Source organism: Erinaceus europaeus, chromosome 3 (assembly GCF_950295315.1).
Source record: "Erinaceus europaeus chromosome 3, mEriEur2.1, whole genome shotgun sequence".
Taxonomy (NCBI): domain Eukaryota; kingdom Metazoa; phylum Chordata; class Mammalia; order Eulipotyphla; family Erinaceidae; genus Erinaceus; species Erinaceus europaeus.
The window spans coordinates 143,875,492-143,898,777 of NC_080164.1; the positions used below are offsets into that span (position 1 = coordinate 143,875,492).

Genomic DNA, 23,286 nt, shown 5'->3' on the forward strand with positions numbered 1-23,286 from the left:
CTAGGATATGTCTTGGAATTGTCCCACCACATAATGAGAAAGTTAATCTATGGATTCTTAAGGACAATAGCTTTTAAGGCAGATGTGGTGGGGAGAAAGAGAGGATCTAGCAAGAGGTAGCAATAACCTGAGTAAAAAATTCACAAGGGCTGGAAAGATGGCTAACTGGGTAGGTGTGCGTCCTGTTATGCATGTGGCCCACGTTAAAGCCCTGGCACCACATAAGAGTGCCATGGCATTAGGGAAAGTTCCAATCTGTGGTCTTTCCCTCTATCCTTTTATCTGAATGAAACAGTTGTCCTGGGAACAGAGAATCTTTGCACGCATTAAGGCAAAAAAGAAAAAAAAATCTCAAAAAAGAGTTTGTAACCAATTACTGTCAAAAATATATTAAAATGTTCACTTTGCTAAACTGACAGAAAACAAAAGGCAACTTGGTCATAGTTTTACCTCCAACCGTGCATGCTCCAAGAAGGTTCACAATATTCATATGATTCCCCAGGTAACTCAAGACTTTGAGCTCAGACATTAAGGCTTCTCGTTCCGTTAAATGGGCACTTGCTAAAACCAGAAATATTTTATTTTAACAACAAAAGAAAACAACAGCAACAAAAACTTGGCAAACTGACGTTGCGTACACACAGCAGCTTGCAGAAACTTACGCTTGAGCATCTTCACAGCAACAGTCATCGCAGCATCTGACTTAATGAGGCCATAGGCAGTGGCTTCAACAACTTTCCCAAAGGCACCAGCACCCAAGGTTTTCCCTGTAGAGAGGAAGACAATAAAGGAAGTTAAGTGCTGGTGGTGGAACCGAAGGAGCACTTGTGTAATTTCAAAACCCACAAAGGAATTTAAAGATATGTTTTTCTAGACGCACTTCCCTAAAATGAGGTGCACACCAAATCTATCAAAGGTAGTGAAATTTCACAGAAACAACACTGCTGCAGGTGGAATAAAACAAAGGAAGCTATTGGGTTCCTAAAGTCATTGTTGTACATACACAAAAAAGGCTACACGGAAAGCCCCTGGTTCATACTGACCAAAACTCAGTCTGTTTCTGGGAAACTCCCATTTGTGATCATAAGGAAGTTGCATTGGGTCTATGTAAACATAGTTGTTTCCATTTATCTCCTCAACAACCTTCCACTGTACTTCATACATGGGTTTCTGGGAGAAAAGAGAAAAGGACATGTATACCATCTTTTAATGATCAATGTTTCAATCACTATAGGACTCAGAGCAGAGAACAGATAAATGGTTACCTGTAAATATTTGTAGGTAAGAATCATCACAATGATGCACATTATACCAGCTGCAATCACAAAACCAATCAGCAAAGGCGTGAACAGGGTATGGGGATGGATTTTTTCTAAAATGAAAGAGGAATATAGAATCATAACTACAAGCAGCATGGGATCTTCACCATAACCACCTACCCCCAAAGTCCCCCACCTCCCATCTTGGAGTTCATGGCAGGGTTCAAAGCAATGGGTATATCACTCCTTGCCTTGCCTTGGTTATTATCTTACTTTTATCATTGGGGAGGATTTTCAAAAATTTTTATTGGAGATTAATGGTTTACAGTATAGATTTTGACACAAAGTCTCTCATCTTCCCTTGACTGACGTCTGGGAGACACATTGGGACCACAAGGTCCCTTCATCCCGTCCCATTCCCTCCTTCCCTGGAGTGCTTCGCTTTGGTGCAATATGTCACACCCAGTTCAAGTTTCACCTTATGTCCTAACTGTCCTTTATTCTTAAATTCCACCTATATATAAGATCATTTGGTATTCATCTCTTTCTGGCTTGTCTCACTCAAGTTCTGACCACAATATTGCTAAGGAGATGATCTCATTCATTTTTAACAACTGCATAGTACTTCACTGTGTATATAGACCATACTTTCTCAGCCATTCATGTGGCACTGGGCATCTGGGTTGCTTCCAAGCTTGGCATATTACAAACTGTGTTGCTATGAACAGTGGTGTGTCTACGTCTTTTCAGATAGGTGTTTTTGTCTTCCCTAGGTAAATTCTAAGAGAGGGATTGCTGGGTCAGATGATAGGCCCATTTCTAGAGTTCTGATGAGTCTCCAGAATGTTTTCCATAGGGGCTGGACCAATTTACATTCCCACCAACAATGTAAGATAAGCACTTTAAACCAGATTACTATGGAAAATAAATTGAGATTTCTATAGCACAAGAAAAATTATGTCAATGAAAGTAGTATCAGGGAGTCGGGCGGTGGTGCAGCAGGTTAAGCACATGTGGCACAAAGCGCAAGGACTGGCATAAGGATCCCGGTTTGAGCCCCCGGCTCTCCACCTCATGGGAGTTGCTTCACAAGCTGTGAAGCAGGTCTGCAGGTGTCTATCTTTCTCTCCCCCTCTCTGTCTTCCCCTCCTCTCTCCATTTCTCTCTGTCCTATCCAACAATGACATCAATAACCATAACAATGTTAAACAACAAGGGCAACAAAGGGAAAAATAAAATAAATATTAAAAAAAAGAAAGTAGTATCTGTATGAACTCTGTCCTTCAAAATATTCCCTTGGACAATTTTTAAGACATTTCCTTTAAGGGTGGCTTATATGTTCTTTTAAAGTTTGGATATTTTTTAAAAAAATTTTCTACGATAAACATGTTTATATTATAAACAAGAAAAGGTTAAAATACTCTTTTCATTGTTCTGTCTGGAAAAAAAATCTGTGATGAAGAACAGCATAAGCTTCTTCCCCCTCATTACTCAAAAATGAAAACACACCATATTTTGGCACTTATCATTGCCAACTCAAGAAAAGAAAAATCGAACCTTAAGAAGGTAGGTGCCAAGTCTCTTTGCTTTCTGACTTCATAGCAAATTGCCATTCAGCCCACAAGAATCATTTAACCTGCTAGGAGAGCTAGTCATTCATAAATCAAATTTTAATGTGTTAGAGACTTACCTTATTAATATGACTTCATAAAAAAGGCAATATCAACTTTCTGATATAATGGTCAGTGTGCTCAAATAATGAATTTTAGGTAGCTAAAATTTTTAAATGAATTTAAGTGGCTGATTGCTCTAATTTTGTTTCTGTTTGTGTTTAAGGCAACTATATGACCCCATTTTCTTTATCTACCCATTTATTGCACAAACAACTGAAAATATAGAATTTATTGTGCACATATACACGTGCAGTCATGGAAACAAACAATATATGGGTTAAAATTACTGTATGATGTTTATTAATTAGTATAGAATGGAACACAGTGAGTTTGATGACAGTACAATGCTATGCGGGTACTACCAGAAATGGCACGGTCAGTGATGAAATGGGCTTAAATTCATGGTTGATATGATAAGTGCAAAGACTAAACATCCCCTTAAATTGGATTAAAGAGAAATATACCTTTGTTGTTACCTTTATATGCAAAGTTAAAAAAGGCAGAACTCTTGCCCACTTCGTTGGAAGCCCTACACTCGACTGAGCCATTGTGCTTAAGGGCACTGTAGTCAATTATACTTTGAACTACTAGCTTTCCAAATGATGACACAGAGGAGTTCTGGACGTGCACATCCAGGGGCCCAACAGGAGCTGTGCATCTAAGGGAAGAAAACAAGAACCCAGACTTAAGGAAAATGAGTAAAGGACACACCTTAGATTTAGTCTACTTTAACAATGAAATTTTAGGTTCCTGACCTGAAATTCCCTTTTCTATCTAATAGTGTCTGGTGACAAAAGGACATTTATGTAGCACACTGAGCCAGTAAACACCATGGAAGAAAAAAACAAAAGGAGGTGAGAGGTTTAGACTGAGGCATAGATCTGAATCCTGATTCAAACTCCTGTTTTGTTGACTTCTGACAAACTACTTGAATTCTTCAAGACTCCATTCTTAGAGTTATTGAATTAAGAACAGGAGTACTTATCTTGGGAGGCTACTGAAGATTAGAAATGAGTTAGGATGGCAAGGACATATCCTGGCACATGAATCACCTTTACAAATAACAGAGAATGGATGTATGGACAGATAAAAAGGCAAGCATGGAAGAAGGAAAGCATTAAAGCTTACAAGGGCACGTCAGCAAGATGGCTCACTTGGCTAGTGTGCTTACTTTGTTGTTGTGTTCAATCCATGTTCGAACCTGGCCTTATCGTACTAAGGAAGCTGTGGTACTGCAGAGTCTTCCTCTCAGTCTCTCTATCTGTCTCTGTCTTTCTAATTGAAAAAGTTGGCCTGGAGTGGTAAAGCATCAGTGATGATAAAAGAGAAAGAGAAAAAAGAGAGAAAGGAGGAAAAATGTAAGAAAAGGAAAACTAGCTGCCCTCACAATGTCTGGAAACAGATGTTCCATGGAGAAAAATACGGGTTACAGCAGAGTTGTAATTCAAGTGGCCAAAATCAGGAGCCAGACCCAAACAACCCAATTCTACATGGCTTTTCCTAACACACCAAACAGTGTTTTATTCCTTTAATTTGCCCTACCTTACCTCAGCACAGAACACCTATAGTAGTTGGTGGTGGTTCATTTCATGTTTTGTCCTTTTCCACTCACTAGAATGCAGACTCATAAAGCCAGGACTCGGGTGTGCTTTGCTCTCTAGGTAACTCCAAAAATAGTTGGCCAACAGAAGTCCTCTGACTACTAGGGGTGCTTCCACTGTAGGTATACTTCCCAGGGGTCTTGAACTCCCCCTATTATTCCCCAAAGACAGTGTTCCAGTAAAACTCAGCTGAAAATGACAATCCTATCTAACCTCATCCAACCTGTGGTGATAAAAAGCTCTATTCTGTGAAAATTGACATTTCTATTATTATCCTGACTATTCAGTGGTGATGTACACTGGGCTTTTAAAGCTTGGGCATAAAATAGCATTTGATGGATAAAAACAGCAACATCGGCCCAATTTTCATCTTCAGGTAATATGAAAGGACAATTTAAGGCTTAAGTGTAGATTGTGAGGGAGAGAATGTGCAGTGCCAGATGTGTTCTGCTCAGGGCCTGGGCACCTAATCACCAAGAAAACCTTTTTAAAACAGCAGCTTCCAAATGCCATATGTATGTTGTAATTGTGTGATCATTACTTTTTGGTAACTTGGCAATTAACTTCTGAGGTAATTTTTTCATGACAACTATAGCCACATTTCCCACACACATTGCCTCCTGCATATAGAATGGAAATCTAATTACTCTGTCCTGGGAAATTGCTTTATCTACCTGCAGGCTAGAAATTGCATGATAAATCCAAAAAGATAACCATCAAAATAGAGAAGTCATCCAGTAATCATTTTTTCAGCAAACAAAATTAATGCCTAGCAAGAAAAATATAGCAATTATGCCTTCTAAAAAGCCACGTGGTTAGGAAAAAAAATCAAAGCACAGCATTTCAGGAAAAAAAAGTATGAAAAAACATTTGAAATTCAACTGAGCTACAGTCCTTCCTCCTACCTGTTAAGTAGAGCCCTAAATAATCATCTCACCTCTGCTCAGATCCTGGACAGAAATACCAATCTATTGTGGGTTCTGGAAATCCTTCTGCTTCACACTGGAGCATGCTACTGCCGAGCTGGTTGTGAGTCATGATAAGAGGTATGGCTGCAGGGAAAGAGAAGTGACCATATGTCAGACTCCTGAGAAACCTCACCACAATGCACTCTACCCATTTTAAATCTTTGGAACTTTCTTGAGGCTTAAGAGAAATCTGATGGAAGATGTTCAAAGGGGAGACTCTAAACTCATGGGTAGAAGATACAGGAAGACAGATTATGAAAGCCAAATGTGTTTGGGGTTGGACCTGTTCAGCCTCAGTGTGGACTGTCTATCCAGAAGTATGAACATTTTTGTATACTCTCTGTTGTGGGAATGGCTGACGGCAGAGGCCAAAGGACAACCTGGCAGGCCTTCTGTTTCCACTGGTGAATCTGAAAGGGAATTTTAGCTCTTAACCAAGACTCTAAGATCCCAAGTAGTTTTAGAGGTAGGAGCCTGAGAGCTGGGTGGTGGCAACCAGGTTGAGTGCACAAACTTCCATGAGCAAGGATGTGGGTTCCAGTACCTGGTCCCACCTACAGGCAGAAAGCTTCATGAGTTGTGAAGCAGTGCTGTGGGTTTCTCTCTTTTTCTATCTCCTCCTCTCCTCTCAATTTCTTTGTCAACATCAACAAAAATAAATAAATTTTAAAAATAAACATGGAACTGGGGCTTAAAACTTTTCTACTATTGAAACATGTTTGTACATGACAGATGAACTCAGCTATTGTGGGGACTAGAATAGATGAAATTAGAAGCAGTGGTGTCAGAAGAAAAATAAAATGTGCTCTCTCTCAGGAATTTTATCTTGGGGGGTAGTGAGGGGCCAATACAGAAAAGGAACTGATTCACCTATTTACAAAGAAGTCAAAATATAAAAGTAAAATACAATATGGGTGTTTAACTCCAAATTTATATTTCAAATGCAAATTATAGACAGAAAATTAGAAGAACTAGCTTGAGTTTGATTCATACATTTATCTAAATCTGAGTACAATCAATGAAAAAGTAAATTGTATCAGCAGGAATGCTCTGATTTGACATTTCTGTGTAACTAAAATCATCAGCTGATATTCAATCATGGGTGCCCTACAGCACTACAAATTCTCAAGATCATTTCTGAAGTGACAAGAAGAGGGGCTTGTGTTCAGTTGTTCTATTGGTAACACATCTGAAGGAGCCTAACCCCTTGAGAACAAGGGAGCTAGGGCAAAAGCCTGTGGTGCCATGGATGCTTTCCCATATTCCTGAGGGGACACATGGGTGTGCTGAGTACAGAACAAAGGAGCCTCTGTGTGGGAGATGGGTCTTCTGCTTCAAACAAGTCTCCCTGTATAAAATGGGAATACCAACAGTATACAATTTCTTTTTCAAGTTTTATTTATGTACTTATCTATTTATTGGATAGAGACAGAGAGAAACTGAGATAGAAGAGGCATATAGAAAGGGAGAAAGAGAAACACCTATAGCACTTCACTGCTCATGAAACTCTTACCCCCCTCCCCACACACAGGCAAGGGACCAACTTTCAATAAACTGAGGAGTGAAATATATACATACATGTATAATTTAATTAATTTAATAAAAGCTTCAGAGTCTGATAAAACAAATAAGGTAAGACTGACAGGTTCTGACCTTCAGAAACTTATTTCCTTGGAGGAGGGTAATATTAGTAAGTGACACGTTTATAGAACCGTCCAGCACCTCTACAGCCCTTGCAGGCAAAATGGCTTGGCAGGGAGCAGAGTGTCCACATGCATGGCACACCCACCTGTCACTCAACCTGGCCTCGCTGATGGGCAGGCCATTTGGCAAATATGCACAAAAGAGCAACACTCCAAAGCAATCTCAAGGTAGGAGCATCCTTGAGAGTTTGGATCCAATGCCAGTTTTTCGCAAATAGAGCAAGAAGACAAGCCATCGTCTTGCGAAGGCATCCATCTGGCAAGTTTCATTTAATTATCACAGGCAACTGTGTGACTGGGCTGAAAAGTAGGCCATAACACAAAAGCAGTGGAACTTTAGGAGAACGAATTTTTACTGGAGACTACAGGCACCATAAGGCAGGTCTCTCTGAACTCAATTCAAGTGTCACCTTCTCCCCCCACCCCAATATGCCCAGTTCTCTGGAGTCAAGGCTTCTCTTCCTTATCGCTGCAGCATTAGCATCTGACACTCTTAAGCAATGCAATGTCTTGGTTGCCTTTCTTCATCAAACTGAATGCTTTGAAGGGCAGGAACCACTTAAAAACTCTCAGCAGAGACTGACCTATGTCACCTATACAATAAGAACTGTGAATGATTAAGTCCATCCCATGTCCAAAGGAATAAGTTGCTCAGATTCCAGTACAATTCAATTAGTCACCAGAAGAGACCTAGGGATCCAGGAGAATAGTCTAGTGGTGAGTTTCTCTTTTAAGGTCACTACTTGTACTACTTTTTCAATAGTAGGTTATCAGATAAAGTATCCACACAAACACCTGGTGAGTAATATTGAAGCTAATGACCAGAGAAATAGTGAAAATACCTGGAAAGGACCCAAATGAGAACGAAGTTCAAAAGACAGGTTTCTTCATACCAACATCCCTTCTGTCAGTAGAATTAAATACTAACTCCATGGGGGTTGTAGGGGCAAGAGTTGGAAGGATATCTCAAGATGTTAACAGCTATCTTTGGGTAGGAAGATTTTGGGGAGTTTCCATTTTATTCTTTTGACTTAATTTCTCTCTCCTTTTTTTTTTTTACAACGAACATGTAGCTAATAATGAACCAACAAAACATTTTTAATTAAAAATCTGGAACAGCTCAAAATTACATAATCAATTCCATTTAGCAGAGGTTACAAAGTGCTCTAGGAAGATCCAGGCCTCCCAGCCTGACACCTGGTAGTAGTTATTCAATGGGCAGGCCTGGCAAATGGTGCGGCCCTGTTGGCCTGTTTGTTCCCATGTGTTGGTTAATTAGTCAGATTTTTTAACTGCTCTCACAGACAGGTAACCTCAGGCTAGCAGAGTAGATGCTGTCCGAAGGCTTGAACAACACTCAAGAGTCCTCAAACTTCAATGTTTATCAAAGCACTGTCCATCATTGCTGTCCATCATCGCCAGAGATTTAATAAGCTGAGTCTCTGTAAAATACCAGTAAGGTGGGGAGTTGGGCTGTAGTGCAGCGGGCTAAGCGCAGGTGGCGCAAAGCACAAGGACCGGCATAAGGATCCCGGTTCGAACCCTGGCTCCCCACCTGCAGGGGAGTCGCCTCACAGGCGGTGAAGCAGGTCTGCAGGTGAGTCTATCTTTCTCTCCTCCTCTCTGTCTTCCCCTCCCTCTCTCCATTTCTCTCTGTCCTATCCAACAACGACAACAACAATAATAACTACAACAATAAAACAACAAGGGCAACAAAAGGGAATAAATAAATAAAATAAATATTATTTAAAAAAAAATACCAGTAAGGTGCTTTATTCTAGCAGCTTCAATACAATCTGATCTGGGCTGGATCTAGGGCAAGGGAAGAGAAGGGATCTTACATATGGAAATTTTTAAAAATATTTATTTTATTTATTTATTCCCTTTTGTTGCCCTTGTTTTATTGTTTAGTTTATTATTGTTGTCATTTTTTTTTGCATAGGACAGAGAGAAATGGAGAGAGGAGGGGAAAGACAAAGGGGGAGAGAAAGATAGACACCTGCGGACCTGCTTCAACGCTTGTGAAGCGACTCCCCTGCAGGTGGGGAGCCGGGGCTCGAACTGGGATCCATATGCCGGTCCTTGTGCTTTGCACCACCTGTGCTTAACCGCTGTGCTGCAGCCTAACTCCCTTACATATGAAATTTAAGAAGGTACCCACCCTCCTCAGTCTTAGAAATATTGGGCTGTTGGAAAAGTCATGACATATTTTTCTAGGTTTTCCTATGCAAAAAGGAATCATGACTTTTCCAACAACCCAATATAATTTGGCTCCCCAAGTAAGCACTTTCCATAAACTTTGTACCTGAGGAACCTATCACACCCTAATCCCAGCTGTCCCCAATGCTGATGATGAGATATCTCATTCTGAGAAGCCAGTTAACGTGAGCACAATGTGGGCTGTATATGGCAAGTTATGCTATGGAAATGTTTAATGCATAAAGAATGAGTTAGGTATAAATCTGATTCCTAAAAATGAAAATCTGGGCTCATCTGCATTTTCTAAGTGCCTCAATACATGATGTTAGAGGCATAAAATATACATTTTGACTTTAAAGATATGTAACTCTGCCATTCAGCTAAATGTGAGCTGTGATTTCTTACATATTCTGCAATCAACAGTGTACCAAATGACACATGCCCTAATTCCTCCCAAGTTGGAGGTTTAGATAAGCCATAGAGGTGTGTAACTTATGAATTTCCTGGGGAGATTTAAAAGTAGGTTTTTCTTCTGTCAAAACCTGGTGAGTCAGTGTCATTTCGATGTCTCCAACAACACGGACCAGAGCTTGTAGACAGATTTCTGAGTACTCTATCGTAATGCTGAGAATTTGTAAACTTGTGCAATTAAAAACCCTAACTACTCACTGATTAAGCCCACAGATATGTGATCGTGAAAAACAGTCCTTTTTGTCACCACCAGGTCCATATGGAAGGCAAGAACAAAAATGAATTTTTAAGAACAGAGCACAGATAAGAGTGGGAGGGGGCAGCTGATGGGGAAACAGCTCTTCCCACTCCTACCCACCTCAACCAGCTCCTGCTACAAATGCACAATTGCTCACACTTTTTATAATCATGGAAGAACACAGACTTTCGTCTCAAGTGGGATGAGACTAAAAGGAAGGGGGACCATATGGACGCTTTGGTTTTCACAATTATGGTTGAATGGTGTTTCATGGCAGTATATAAATGTTTTCCATCAATTTGTCATTAACCTGGTTGGGTCTGGGTCACATCTCCCTTAAAACCATTAGAATAAAGGAATTTTAAATCAGTTCCACTAAGAACATAAACTAACTCATCTTAGCATTTACTTATAACATAAAAGGAGTATTATGCTTAAGAATGCCCTTGATAGCTATTTTTATTGTTAGATTTCAGGGCATAGTGGCACACCTTGTGCATGCATTCGTGAGCCTCCCTGCACCCACCACCAAAGCAGCTGTGTGCCTCCCTAACCTCTACACTCTTCCCTCCGGTGACCACCATACCACAGCCTTCATGAACAAAGTCTAGGAGAAAGTCTGATTTTCTTTCTCTTTTAGTTATCTAGAGACCACATATGAGCGAGACCACCTGGTTGTTGCCTTTGCACTTAGCATAATCACCTCCAGTTCTATCCATTCTTTTTCTGCATTATACAATGAAAACCACAACAGACATGTTGAAAATATGTTTTGTTTTCTACATTCTTAAAGTATAGCTAGAAGCTGAAGATGGAAAACTGAATAGATTCTTGTTTAATAAATAAAACAAAACTTCAGTGGGCTGGCAAAAATAGCTCAGTTGGACAGTGAGCTGCTCTGACATGTACATCATCCATGTTTAAGCCAGGCCCCCACAGCGCTGAAGGAAGTTCCAGTGCCTGTAGTTTCCCCCTCCTTAAAAAAGTAAAATGAAACTTCAACTATAGTCTCTTACTGCTAGATATCTTTAACAGAAATGTCTGCCATTTAAAGTAAATCATTGTCCTAATGAAGTGATGACTACCTCGAGGTAAGCAAACTGTCACTTTAGGGTCGGATAATAAATCCCGCGCATTTTGGGGCTCTAAGGTCTCTCTGACAAATACTCAATTCTTCTATTGTAGCATTGGTGTTCAAACAAGTGCTCAGATGTGTTCAACAAAAATTTTATCTATGAACACTGAAATCTGAATCTTATATATCAAATCATCATAACATTTTTCAGGCATTTGGAAAAAAAATTCTTTTAAGTTCTTAGCATTTTGGGCCATACAAAAGAGCAGGTTCTGTGTTGAATTTGACACAAGGGCTGCAGCTGGCCAACTCCTAAATGTCATCTAATGGATCACCCAATCCTGAGGTCAAATTTGAAAACTGTGGTGAAAGTGTGCAGCCTACACACAGGGAGGCGGATGAGCACAGGCCGCAGGGTGGCTCTGCCTGCTGCCAAGGAGGCAAGGCCTGTGATAAGATACAGTTTTTCTCCTCTACAAAAGTCACGAGCTCATTTTTGCCACATAAATCAGAGGTGGAAGAGAAGGGTTACTGACACAATGCCCACGGAAAATTATGTACCTATGACTGGTGTAACTTGAATCTCCTTTAAACTGCAGGTGACCCTTGAACATTTGTAGATGAAGGGGGCTAATTTGATGTAAAAACACAGGTGGCTCAAGTGGAAAGGAAATTTCCACATAGTAGAAGTTCCTCTAATATAATGTTGGGTTGTGAGAAAAGTCATGATGCATTTTTGCACAGAAAAATATGTCATGGCTTTTCCAACAGTCCAATCATGTAGACTAGACAGATCCATTCTAGCAGTTTACATGGCTACATGCCTAAACTTAGTTTCTGGCTTTTCTTCAACATGAAAAAAGGACCAGACTAAACCTGTAGGAGAAACAAAAGGTACAATTTCTAGATAGGTTAGATTGTTCTTGAACAGACTCAGTATTTAAATACTACCCCCACCCCCCAATTGGCAGCACACACCAATAGACTAGCTTTCTTGAGCAACATGTAAAAAACTGATACTAACATTTGGTGTGCAGTCAGGTAAACGGATATGGATAAAAGCCTTTAATTTAGAGCCATAGTCCCTTACTTTATGTCAGAAGCAAGTAAAATTCAACCTTGAAAGTAGATATTCGACCTTGAAAATAGATTGTCAGGATGTTATTTTTACCTTCCAATTTAATAAAAATTTGCATTTGGGAAACAAACTCTTAAATGGTTTCCTATACAGAAAAAAAAAAAAAACTCTGCCAATTAAAAATAAATTACTTTGGATTTACAAACTAAAAAAAAAAAGTCATAACTAGGATCCACAGAGGTTCTCTTTCTTTGGAGAAGGAGATATTAAAGTGTCACATCAAAAGCAACACTTATAACTCCCAAGCAATTTAAGAGCAGAAACTCATTTTAAGTTCAGGAAAAGAAAATAAAAAAAGAATTCACACACTGTCAGTTTTCTCAAATGAACATACATTAGTATATAAAAAAAAAGTCAATGCAAAAAGACAAGCAACTATTTTTATGTAGATTAGCTACGAGACTAAGACAATCTGAAAAAAATTCTTTAATTTTAAACTGCCGTTAAAAAGCCATTCCAGTGTGTCCTCCCTGATATATGTTCAAGACAGAGCATGTGAAAGATACAACAGATGACAACCTTTTGGAGTTTTAGGCACTTAGGCAAGGTTGCTCATTTGAGACTAAACAAGGTAATTACCAACTCTGATTGCCTAGTGGGTTTCTTTGAAAACTTGTCACATCACTTCAGAATCCCACCTCATACTCCATAACATCTCAATATTGCATCAGACATTAGTTAAAGAAGTTGCAAGCTCTCCATGCAGTGAGATGCCCCAAATCATATTGAATTCATCTCTCAACACCAAATCAGGTCACAAAAAGAACCACATTTTGTTCTGAAGTATGAATGTTTAGAAATGATCTGGAACACTATATAGTAAGGTATATATTATCACCAGCCATCCACACAATGCAAATAAATTTTAAAAGGTACAATTAAAACTTGCATGATTGCTATATTTGCCTATTTATATCTTCCAGTTTTTCTGCCCTTGACCTTCACATAACAGTTACATAATAAGAGAAAACGTGTGTGTACTGTCTCAGTACACACACGTTTGCACAAACTAAGCTCTTGTTACTACAGTAGTCTTACAACATACTCTTGAAAGCAAGCTAATAAATAAAAAACTAATTGAGCACTGAGTTTACTTAATGATTAAGGATGCCAATATTTAATTTGGGACTAGGTCTGATATAAATAACCTACTGGAGGAAATAATCCCAAAAGTAAAAAGCATGGCCTCTCAAGCAAAATTCAATGGATGAATATACCAGCAATCAATCTCAATGTTTTTAGCTTGTACCATAAGTATGGTTAGGTATCCAAGTATTTGGAAGACCTTGTTTAAAAAAATGAAGATAGAAAGGTTAACAGGTTAAGTAGTAAAAGAAGATTTCCATTTTCCAAGTAGGAAATGTTATCGTAACTTCACTTTCTTGTTTTTGTGTAGATTTTAAAAGGCACAGAAAGTCCCCAAATTAACCTGTCCTTAAAGACAACCTGCCATTATTATTTTACCCTAGAAAAAGGTCCCCCAGTCTTCCAGGCAGGACCGGGACCCACATGGCTGGCTGGAACGTTGTCTATCATCACCTTTCACAAATGGCTGGCTGGTTATGAGATTAGTTTGTAAAGTTTTCCACTTCTAGTAGCTTCTCTCTGGAAGAAGAATAGTCTAGTCATCCATAACAAAATTTAGCTATGACCAAATCTGCATAAAAGTCTATATTTTTTTTGCAATTGGGGTCAGAAGGAAGCTACCTCATCAACCAGCCTCACTGTGGATGATTTATTGCTTCTACTGATGTGGATATACTGTATGATGTATCAATAATCACACTAGACAAGATGTTAATTATATGATGCAGTGATTTAGAAATAATATATTATTTAGCATCTCCTTAAATTGTTTCAACCCCCTGTTAACACTCTACCATAAATAGAGTGAGATTGGTGACTTTTGAGAGTTAATTTGGTGTGGTTCAGCAGGTATGTGAAGAACAAATCTCAGTTAACTCTCTCTGGGTTTGATCCATGTTAGCCCAACAGTGAAGATGAGACCTTCCGTCTCTATGCTTTGCTTGTCCTGCCTGCTCTCCTGCTGCCACTACCTAAGAGTCACAATACTCACTCAACTGGTAGGTTTGTCAACAAAGAATAGACTTTTGAGATTGGGGAGAGTGTTATGGCCCCAAAGTTATCATTTACCACAGATTTTAAATCCATAATACTGATCTGGAAGTGCTGTCAGATAACATGCTTTGAAGAGTCATTTTAAAGTTACTGACAAATCAAAACCACACTGAGCTATCACCCGCACCTGTTAGGATGTCTGTTATCATAAAGATAACAGATAAAATTTGGCCAGAGTGCAGAGAAAAAGGAGCCACTGTGCACTGGAGATGAGCATATAAACTGGTACAGCTGCTATGGAAAATAACATGAAGGTTACTCGGGAAATTAAAGATGGCACTACATACCATATGGTACAACAGTCTCACTTCTAGTTATATAAGCAAAGAAAACAAAACCATTCTCAAAGAGAAATACCTGTGCCCTCATGCTCACTGTAGGAATAGTCATAATAGATAAAATATAAGAGCAACCCATCAATGGATGAATGGATAAAGAAAATAGATCCATTTACACACAATGGAATATAGTTTCACCTTAAAAAAAAAAAAAGGAAGTCCTGCCATTTACAACAATAAGCATGAATCTTAAGGGCATTACACTAAGAAAAAATAAGTCAGACAGAGAAAGAAAATATTTCGTGGCATCACTTATACATGGAGTCTTAAAAAAAATAATAAGTTAAGCACCCAGGGAGTGTGAGAAGGTAGAGAACAGGATTTGCATGTATGATGTCCCAAGTTCAATCTCACATATGACAGAGTGATGTTCTGCTTCTTTTTCACTTATCAGTAAATAATTAGTGCTGGGTGGTGGCATATCTGGTTGAGTGCAAAAGTATCATCAAGGATCTGTATTCAAGCTCCCATTCCCCACCTGCAGGGGTAAAGCTTCATGAGTGGTGAAGCAATGCTACAGATGTCTCTCTTTTTCCCTCTCTACCTCCCTCTGAATTTCTCTGTCCTATAAATAATTTAAAATACAACATTACATTCAAAGGTTTATAAAAATAAATAAGTTTATAGCCAATATCATAAGAATGGAAAGTACAAAAGTAGTTTCAAGGGGTTTGGAGAGGCAGAAATAGAGAAAGGTTATTAAGAGGGTGCAACCTTTCAATGAATAAGGTATGAGTATCTAATATATAACATGGTGACTACAGTTGATAATACTGTGGTGTGTAATTAAAATTTGCTAAGACTGAAATTTAAATGTTCTTACTATAAAGAACCTGGAATAAATATGTGATGTGATAGCTGTATTACCTTGATGTAGACAATCCAGTCACAATGTATACATACACCAAACTATCATGCTGTACACTTTAAATACCTTACAATTTTATTTGTCAATCATACATCCATAAAATTGGGAGGGGAGCTTAGTAGATAATCTTTAAGTCATTCCAGAAGTTTGAAAAGCAAACTGATCTATCACATCAATCACAATATCTTTCCACAATTACAGAAATTATCTCAGGATCTACATGGGGTATTTGAAATGTCAAGGCAAGATTAACTAGATTTATGTTACTAATTAATATTTGTCTCCTAGGAGTTTGACATTTAGTTAAATACATATAAGGGAAGAAAAAGCAAGTGAATAAATTAGGATTAAGTTGCATTTTTGACCTTTTATTTGTCCTGTATCTGGTAAGAACCTCTGTGGAATTCATCAAAACCAAAGAAACCATAGGTTTCTAAACAAGTATCACATGCTACTAGATAATGTCATTATTTATAACATCGCCACAAACTTTGGAAAGAGTACTGCCTATTAAGAAATGGGTATAATTTTACAACCTTTAAACTCTCTTCTCCCAGTTTTGATCTATTATTTAAACAAATAGCCATTTTCTCCAAATGGTATAAATATTCTTTTTAGAAGTAAGTACCTGACTTTTGACTATCTCTTCAGTAAGAAATTTAGAGTAATTTAAAGCTGTGTGGGTTCAATGCAAAAAAAAAAAAAAACAGACTTCTTTGTGCTTTTTAAACTTCTTCCTTCTTTTTCTCTTTCCTTTCTCCTCCTCCTCCTCCTCCTTCTTCTTCTTTCTTTCTTTTTTTTTTTTTAAGTTAAAACTCCCATTAGTTTCCCTGGAAGATCTGCTCAAAAATGACAAGCATGTTACATAGTTCTTGATCACTATAAACTATTTTTCATATACTGAGCAACCTCATAAACCTATTTAAGTCTTGTTTATTTATTTATTCACTGAAGATGGAGACAGAGAAATTGAGAAGGTGGGGGAAATAGAGATATCTGAAGCACTGTTTCACAACTAATGAAGCTTCTTCCCACTCCTAGCAGGTGGGAATCAGGAGCTTGGACCCAAATCCTTATGCATTGTGATGTATATACTCAACCAGGTGTGCCACCACCTGGCTCCCTATTTAAGTCTTGTACTCTACCTACTAAGTCACCTCTCTGACAGCTCAAAGATCCACTTAAACAATGCTTTGGTTAAAAAGGTTAAAAACAGCTCTGTGGTATTTTTAAATTCAACATGTTACATATAATTCAATTACCAAAAACTGACAGAACATGATATTTAAGGCGTCCCACATAAGCAACTGATTCATCACACACTGACAATATACTCAAATCTACATGTGAAATTTTCGAAAGAGTGTTTCAACCACCAAACATTTAGCTGTTCAAAATCAAGGCTTTTCATGAGCATGCTTCACAGCTGAATCTATTAAGTAATTACGCATCAATGTTGCTGAGCAAAAGTGGCCTAAATTTCTGCATTAATACTATGCATCTATTATTCTGATTTTTATTGATTCTGCATTTTGCAGAGCACAATCCCTTTCACCCCTGAGGCTGAGCTTATTTATAGAATAAACTATAGTACTTGGCTCAACTAAAATGGTATGTCGCCATGAGCACTGCTCCTTGGATTAGATTTAAAAGCTATTTTTAGCTTAAGGTTTTAAATTTTAACACTAAAAATATCTTGCCCTGGAAGTCTTCTATCCAGAAATCTTTTGAATAAAACAAAAGTCACACAAACGTTTGGACTAGAAGACCCATCAGTGGTTCCCAGTTGCGAAGGGGAATCATAAGTTTGAAGGAGAATGAGGAGTCACATTTTAGTCAATGCTCACCTGAAACCTATACCATTTTAATAGAGTGAATCTTCTATTGAATAACGACAAAAAAAAAAAAAACTATTATAGCTAACCATATCTATGAAGAGCTAGTAGGACAGGTTTCACAGAGGCAGATGTTTTAAATTTCACACTAAAATGCTACCACTGTCAAAGCATTTGGAGCTCAATCAAAGCCAGGTGCAAATCTGCAACCCAGCCCCAGAAAAGGTCTCCTGCACAAACACTGAGACCAAAAAAAGGATCGTTGGGAAGGTTAATAATGCCACTTGCTTAGTTTCAAACAAGCAGGAGTTCACCAGCAAAGTAGATTACTACTGTTCCTGTCAGTGGCAAATTAGCCCACAAGTAAAATGCTACAGATGAAAATAAAGGTACCTTCAGAGATGTCTCACTAATCTCAACTACTCAGGGCCAACTGGAGGACCACCCACTAGCAAACAGAAACAAGTCAAAGGGAGACAGAACTTCAATGCCCCCTTGACCTTGAAGGCAAGGAAACAGAAGTACAGGTGGCATTTAATTTTATTAAATTCTTAATGCCGAACTTCTCAGAGGAAGATGTGTGGAATAGGTCAAGTCTGACCTGCTGTTATTAGCCCATAAAAGCTAAGTACAGAAAACTGAGAATAAGTATTTCAAAGAAGCAATGCAACATTGGTGTTTATATCAATTGAATCTATTATAAAAATTCCAAGCTTGAATTTTATATACATTCTTTTTCATTTAGCTTCTCTAATAATTATTGGCTTGTACTAGATTTCATAAGAAGTATTGATCCAAATAAATTGGAAATATTTTTTAAAGGTTTCTTTTCCATAGACAGTGTAAGATGCATTGCACTGGCACACCCAAAATATACTTTGCTGTGGACTGTTTGCATATTATGGATGGAGACTGACTTATCTGCAATCATCTCTTAAATTACCTGAATATTAAGATTTTTCACAAGTAGGTAATTTTGCCCATGTGTAATACACTAAGCTCCTCTGATTAACATCTGAATTAATGTAGAGATATTTGAGTTGTAGGCCAAAGAGGTACCATATAATCAAAACTGTTTGGTGGAATTGAGATGTTAATTAACATGATTCCACTGGGAAAGGAAAAGAGAGTTCTGTGGTCAAACAAGTTTGGAATATAACTTCATTCCATGGCCCCTGACAGGGAAGGCACAATATACATTATCATATTAGAGATCCTGAGAATGCCTATAGTTAATAATGTTTTTTTAATATGACCCAGGGTTTCATGTGCATTATTAGCCCCCACACTACACCCCAGTTCTACGTTAAGAATGAGAGAGAGAGAGAGAGAGAGAAAGAGAGAGAGAAGTACTGCTTTCACCATCCATGTCATTCTCCTTGGTCTTCCCATGTGGTCTTCTGGAATCAAACCCAGAGACTCTTACATATGAGGGGGGCGTTCTACTATTGTGTCCAAAGGGAAATGTTGAACAGCAATAGTATACTTTTTATTCAAACATAGAAGCACCTCGTTCCTTTGTAAGTGAACTTGATTATCCATCCACCATACTGCTGAGCTGCAGCATCAATGAGATAAAGCTGTAAAACCACGGCAAGAAAGCATGTGAAGGGTAAAGAAATTGGATTCCATCCTTTACCTCCATGGGGCAAAAAAAAAAAAAAAACAGAAGCACTTACTACAAAAACTATGTTGTTCTCTAGGGAGTGTTCCAGATTGTCCTCTCACCCCCTGCACCCCCACACTCATTCTGGCTAATTTCAGTGGCCATTTTTTTGGGCCACTCCCATGGAACACTATCTTTGAAGGCATCTGGCTGATGTGTGGAAGTGCCGCATGTACCTGCTGTCCTTCCTTGCGAATCCAGGTAAGCATCCAAGGAGAGCAAGGAGGAAAGACTCTGGCACTTGACCCAAGTTCCAGCTTGTAAGGACACACCCTGGAACCCAACCTCTGAGCAGAGACATCTGTCTAAGATGATGTGGGAGTGTGGACCATCATACGGAAGAGCCAGGTCTTCATGTGCCAACTTTTCAGCTTAAACCACTTGCTCCCTTCTCACGTATCAGTCACATGGTAGGCAGCGAGGATTCTATTAGTGCTGAGCTGAATTGATGCTGCATTCATCTTAGAAGTACAATCCAAACACAAATAACATCACAGCCCCCCCTCCATAAGAAATTACTGCACAAGGAAATCATGTTTGGGCTTGATAGCATGTCTCTCTCCCATCTAATACCATAACCAAGCTCCAGTTCAACTTCTGGTTTCCTATTTCAACAATCAGTAGTAATGCATTTTCTCATAAGCAACTGTTTTAAACTTCTCTGCCCTCTCCCCATTTATTACACAGGCAGCACCAAAATTTGAGCAATATCTACAAGGTCATGCGGTCAGTGAAATGTAGGTCAAGAAATCGGTGTTCTTATACATTCTTCCAACCACCAAACCACGGGCCTTCGTTAAGGTCAAAATTATCATGAAACAGTATTTACATAGCACACAATGAACTCAATTCTACAGCTGTTACAAACATGAGCCACAACTTAAAGTACAAAAAAAAAAAAAAAAGATAAGGAGGTATTTGTTTTACTTACTGTTCACATAGACATAAAATGTCACCGAAGCACTGACGTCGGAGTTAGACACGAGAAATGTGTAAGTGCCTCCTTCATTCCTTTTCAGTCTGGTTAGATGAAGTTCACTTACATATCTACAAAGGAAGGACAACAAAGCGATCCCTCATGAATGGTCTGCCTAAGAGTGTGTATCTTTCATGAATTCTACCTGGCAATATGTGGCTGTTTGAAGGGGAAATCCAATTCACTTAATTCAGTATTAACAAGATCAGAAAAAAGAAAAATAAGCACAGAGGAGCTCATGGTACTGTACCTGAATGAGTACACACATTATACTATACAAAGATCCAAGTTCAAATCCATGGCCCCCACCTGCAGGAGGGAAGCTTCAAGAATGGTGAAGCAGGACTGTAAATATCTCCCTCTCTACTTCCCCCTTCCTTCTCATTTTCTATCTCTACCCAAAATAAATACATTCATTTTAAAAACAGAACACACAGGGCTGGGTGGTAGTGCAGTGAGTTAAGCGCACATGGTGTGAAGCGCAAGGACCAGCATAAGGGTCCCAGTTCAAGCTCTCAGCTCCCCACATGCAAGGGGTCACTTTACAAGTGGTGAATCAGGTCTGCAGGTGTCTTATTTTTCCCATCTTCCCTTCCTCTCTCAATTTCTCTCTGTCCTATCGAACAACAATGACAACAATGAAAAACAACAAGGGCAACAAAAGGGGGAAAGTAGCCTTCAGGAACAGTGGGTTTTGACCTAGAACGTTATGATTGGGCCCTCCTCAATCGCTATCGAACAGGCCATGGCCGGTGCGCCGCTATGTTCCATCGCTGGGGAGCCAGAGACGACCCGAACTGCCCCTGCGGCTACAGACAGACTATGACCCACATAGTCAACGACTGCCACCTCTCCAGATTCAAAGGAGGTCTCGAAACTTTACATCAGGCTCAACCTGACACTGTTGACTGGCTACGGAAGAAGTGCAGGCACCAAGCCCCCCAGCAATAACCCTGGAGGTAAAAAAATAAAATAACACACACTCTCTCTCTCTCTCTCTCTCTCTCTCTCTTTCTCTTCATGTGGGGCAGATGTCTGTCCTCTAAGAATATGGAATGACAGGAGGCTGGCACAGACTGTAGCTCGCTCTCCTGGCCATGTCCTTCCCTGCTCACCATTGTCTGCTCACCAGCTCCTCACTGGTGTCCCGGACTCTGTCCACTATGCTTTATTTCTACTTGTTTAGCAAAAGCCCAGGCTGTCTCCAAGTAGGAAGTTCGGGGCCCTGGCAACAAAGTCAGTTATACTGCTCTCACCTGTCTTCTCTTAAGGTCACAGTCTCCTGATTTTCCTTATACCTTCAGTACTGCCTTCTAATGCCCTTTGCAGTACAGTTAAGTCCTCACCTAACACTGCTCATAGGTGCATGTACTGCACCTTTATGTACCATGACATCTTACCATGTCAGTTTCCCACACCCAAGTGCAACGGAAGAAGAAAATGTATAATCCCTATATGAGACTTCTTTCTTACCTGATATTACTATCATTCTCAAACTTGGGACTATTTTCCCATTTATCAGTAGACGTTCTGTTCATATATATCCACTGCTGGTGTTCAGGCTTAGGGTATGCCTCGTATTCAACACTCAGATCGACATTGTCTCCATCATTTACAAATACTGTAGTATTCATTATGGGGATGATGTTAATGAACCCTTTATCTAATTATAACAGAATAATAATAGAAAAATAACATTAATACTCAGCCAAAAAACTTCCTGTTTGGATTACAAAGATAAAAAAAGTTTCTAGTATTGGTTGACAATGATGAGTAAGACTATTCATCTTTTCTTTTGACCCTGACCTAAGTAAGAAAATTTAAACTAGAAATTTTAAATTTTATTTTTCTCAAAGTGACAGTACATTTGAAATATTTATTTCCCATCTAGGTCTTTTCATGATATGTACCCCCTTAGAAGTCTTTTGGAACTACCAGTCTTAATGTTTATTAGGTTAAAAATATTTGGAGGAGGGTCTAAGAGGTGGTTCAGTGGCAGAGTGTGTGCCATACACGCACAAGGACCTTGGTTTGGTCCCTGTCACCCTATTAGATAATAGCAAAGACAAAACAGAAATTTATGGGAGTGATTAGGCCTCAGCTTCTCTCCCCCCCCCCCCCCAAAATGTATTTGGACTAAATGGCCCACACCCCAGAGGCAATATAACTGCATATATAATACAAAGGTATTAGCAGTCAAAAGAAAGAAAATCATAATGTCCAATGAAAACATACAAAAAAATGCCTATTAGCACTTGAAGAAAAATAAATTTAGGTCTCCTCTTCACATCATGCATCACAAATGAGTGAAATATAGCAATTTTAACAAATCAAAATTTTAACTAACAACAAAACTACTTCCTATTGCTCCATTCAAAACTGACTCCATGAGCTCCTTTTGGGGTGTGTGTGTGTGTGTGGGGGGGTGTTTTCAGGTGTTTTAGAGAGAAAAACAAAGTCATAAAAGACAAACCTGATTAGAAAAACATACCAAGGTATGTATATAGTAAAATAATCTAGCTACGGGAAAGGAAGGAAAATATTTAAACTACTAACTAAAATAAAACATCACTTTTTACTTATTAAAAATAACAAAACTTAAAGCTATGAAGAAGTATATCCATTCTATGGAAAAGCAACAACACAACTAATTTGAAATGGGTTCTAACTTTGCAAGAGTGGCAAAAGCAGGATACTAAATGACACACTATAAATTGGAACAAATTTTTCAGGAAGCATTAGCAGCAATATAGATTAAGTAATCTACTCTGATTTTATTCTGTAACTTCCATTTAATAACTCTTCTTAGTGAGTAGATTTCTGCAAGGAGAAAACAGCATTGGCTATATAAAAATACTGTTAGAGATGGTCATATAATAATTAGAAGAAATAACTTTTAAGAGAATGTAATGAAAGAACTGTTAATATTATCTTATAGACACTATTTATGTAACACTGTATGTCATGAATTGCCTTAAGTATATTAGGATACATTTTATTTAGTAATTCTGACAAGTATTTAACGTGAAATAAATACTGAATAAGAATGCTAGTACTTCCTAACTATAGATATAGAAAACCAAGTTCTGGAAAGTCATGTAGCTAGCTTCCCAATGGCAGAGTCTCGACTCTGCCACAA

General features: G+C 38.7%; 1 protein-coding gene across 4 annotated transcripts in view; it reads right to left on the reverse strand.

Annotated features, from left to right (window-relative positions):
• Positions 1-23,286, reverse strand: part of KIT (KIT proto-oncogene, receptor tyrosine kinase) — a 96,111-nt gene that overhangs the window by 19,821 nt on the left and 53,004 nt on the right. For 2 of the 4 annotated variants that reach the window (XM_016195042.2, XM_016195041.2), the window contains exons 6-13: positions 21,621-21,810; positions 20,103-20,218; positions 5,471-5,585; positions 3,397-3,590; positions 1,266-1,372; positions 1,044-1,170; positions 663-767; positions 451-561 (exon numbers count right to left, since the gene is read on the reverse strand). In XM_016195042.2, coding sequence (XP_016050528.1) covers positions 451-561; positions 663-767; positions 1,044-1,170; positions 1,266-1,372; positions 3,397-3,590; positions 5,471-5,585; positions 20,103-20,218; positions 21,621-21,810 — 1,065 coding nt within the window. The remainder of the gene's footprint in view (positions 1-450; positions 562-662; positions 768-1,043; positions 1,171-1,265; positions 1,373-3,396; positions 3,591-5,470; positions 5,586-20,102; positions 20,219-21,620; positions 21,811-23,286) is intronic. The other 2 variants (XM_016195044.2, XM_016195043.2) reach the window with 1 other exon arrangement.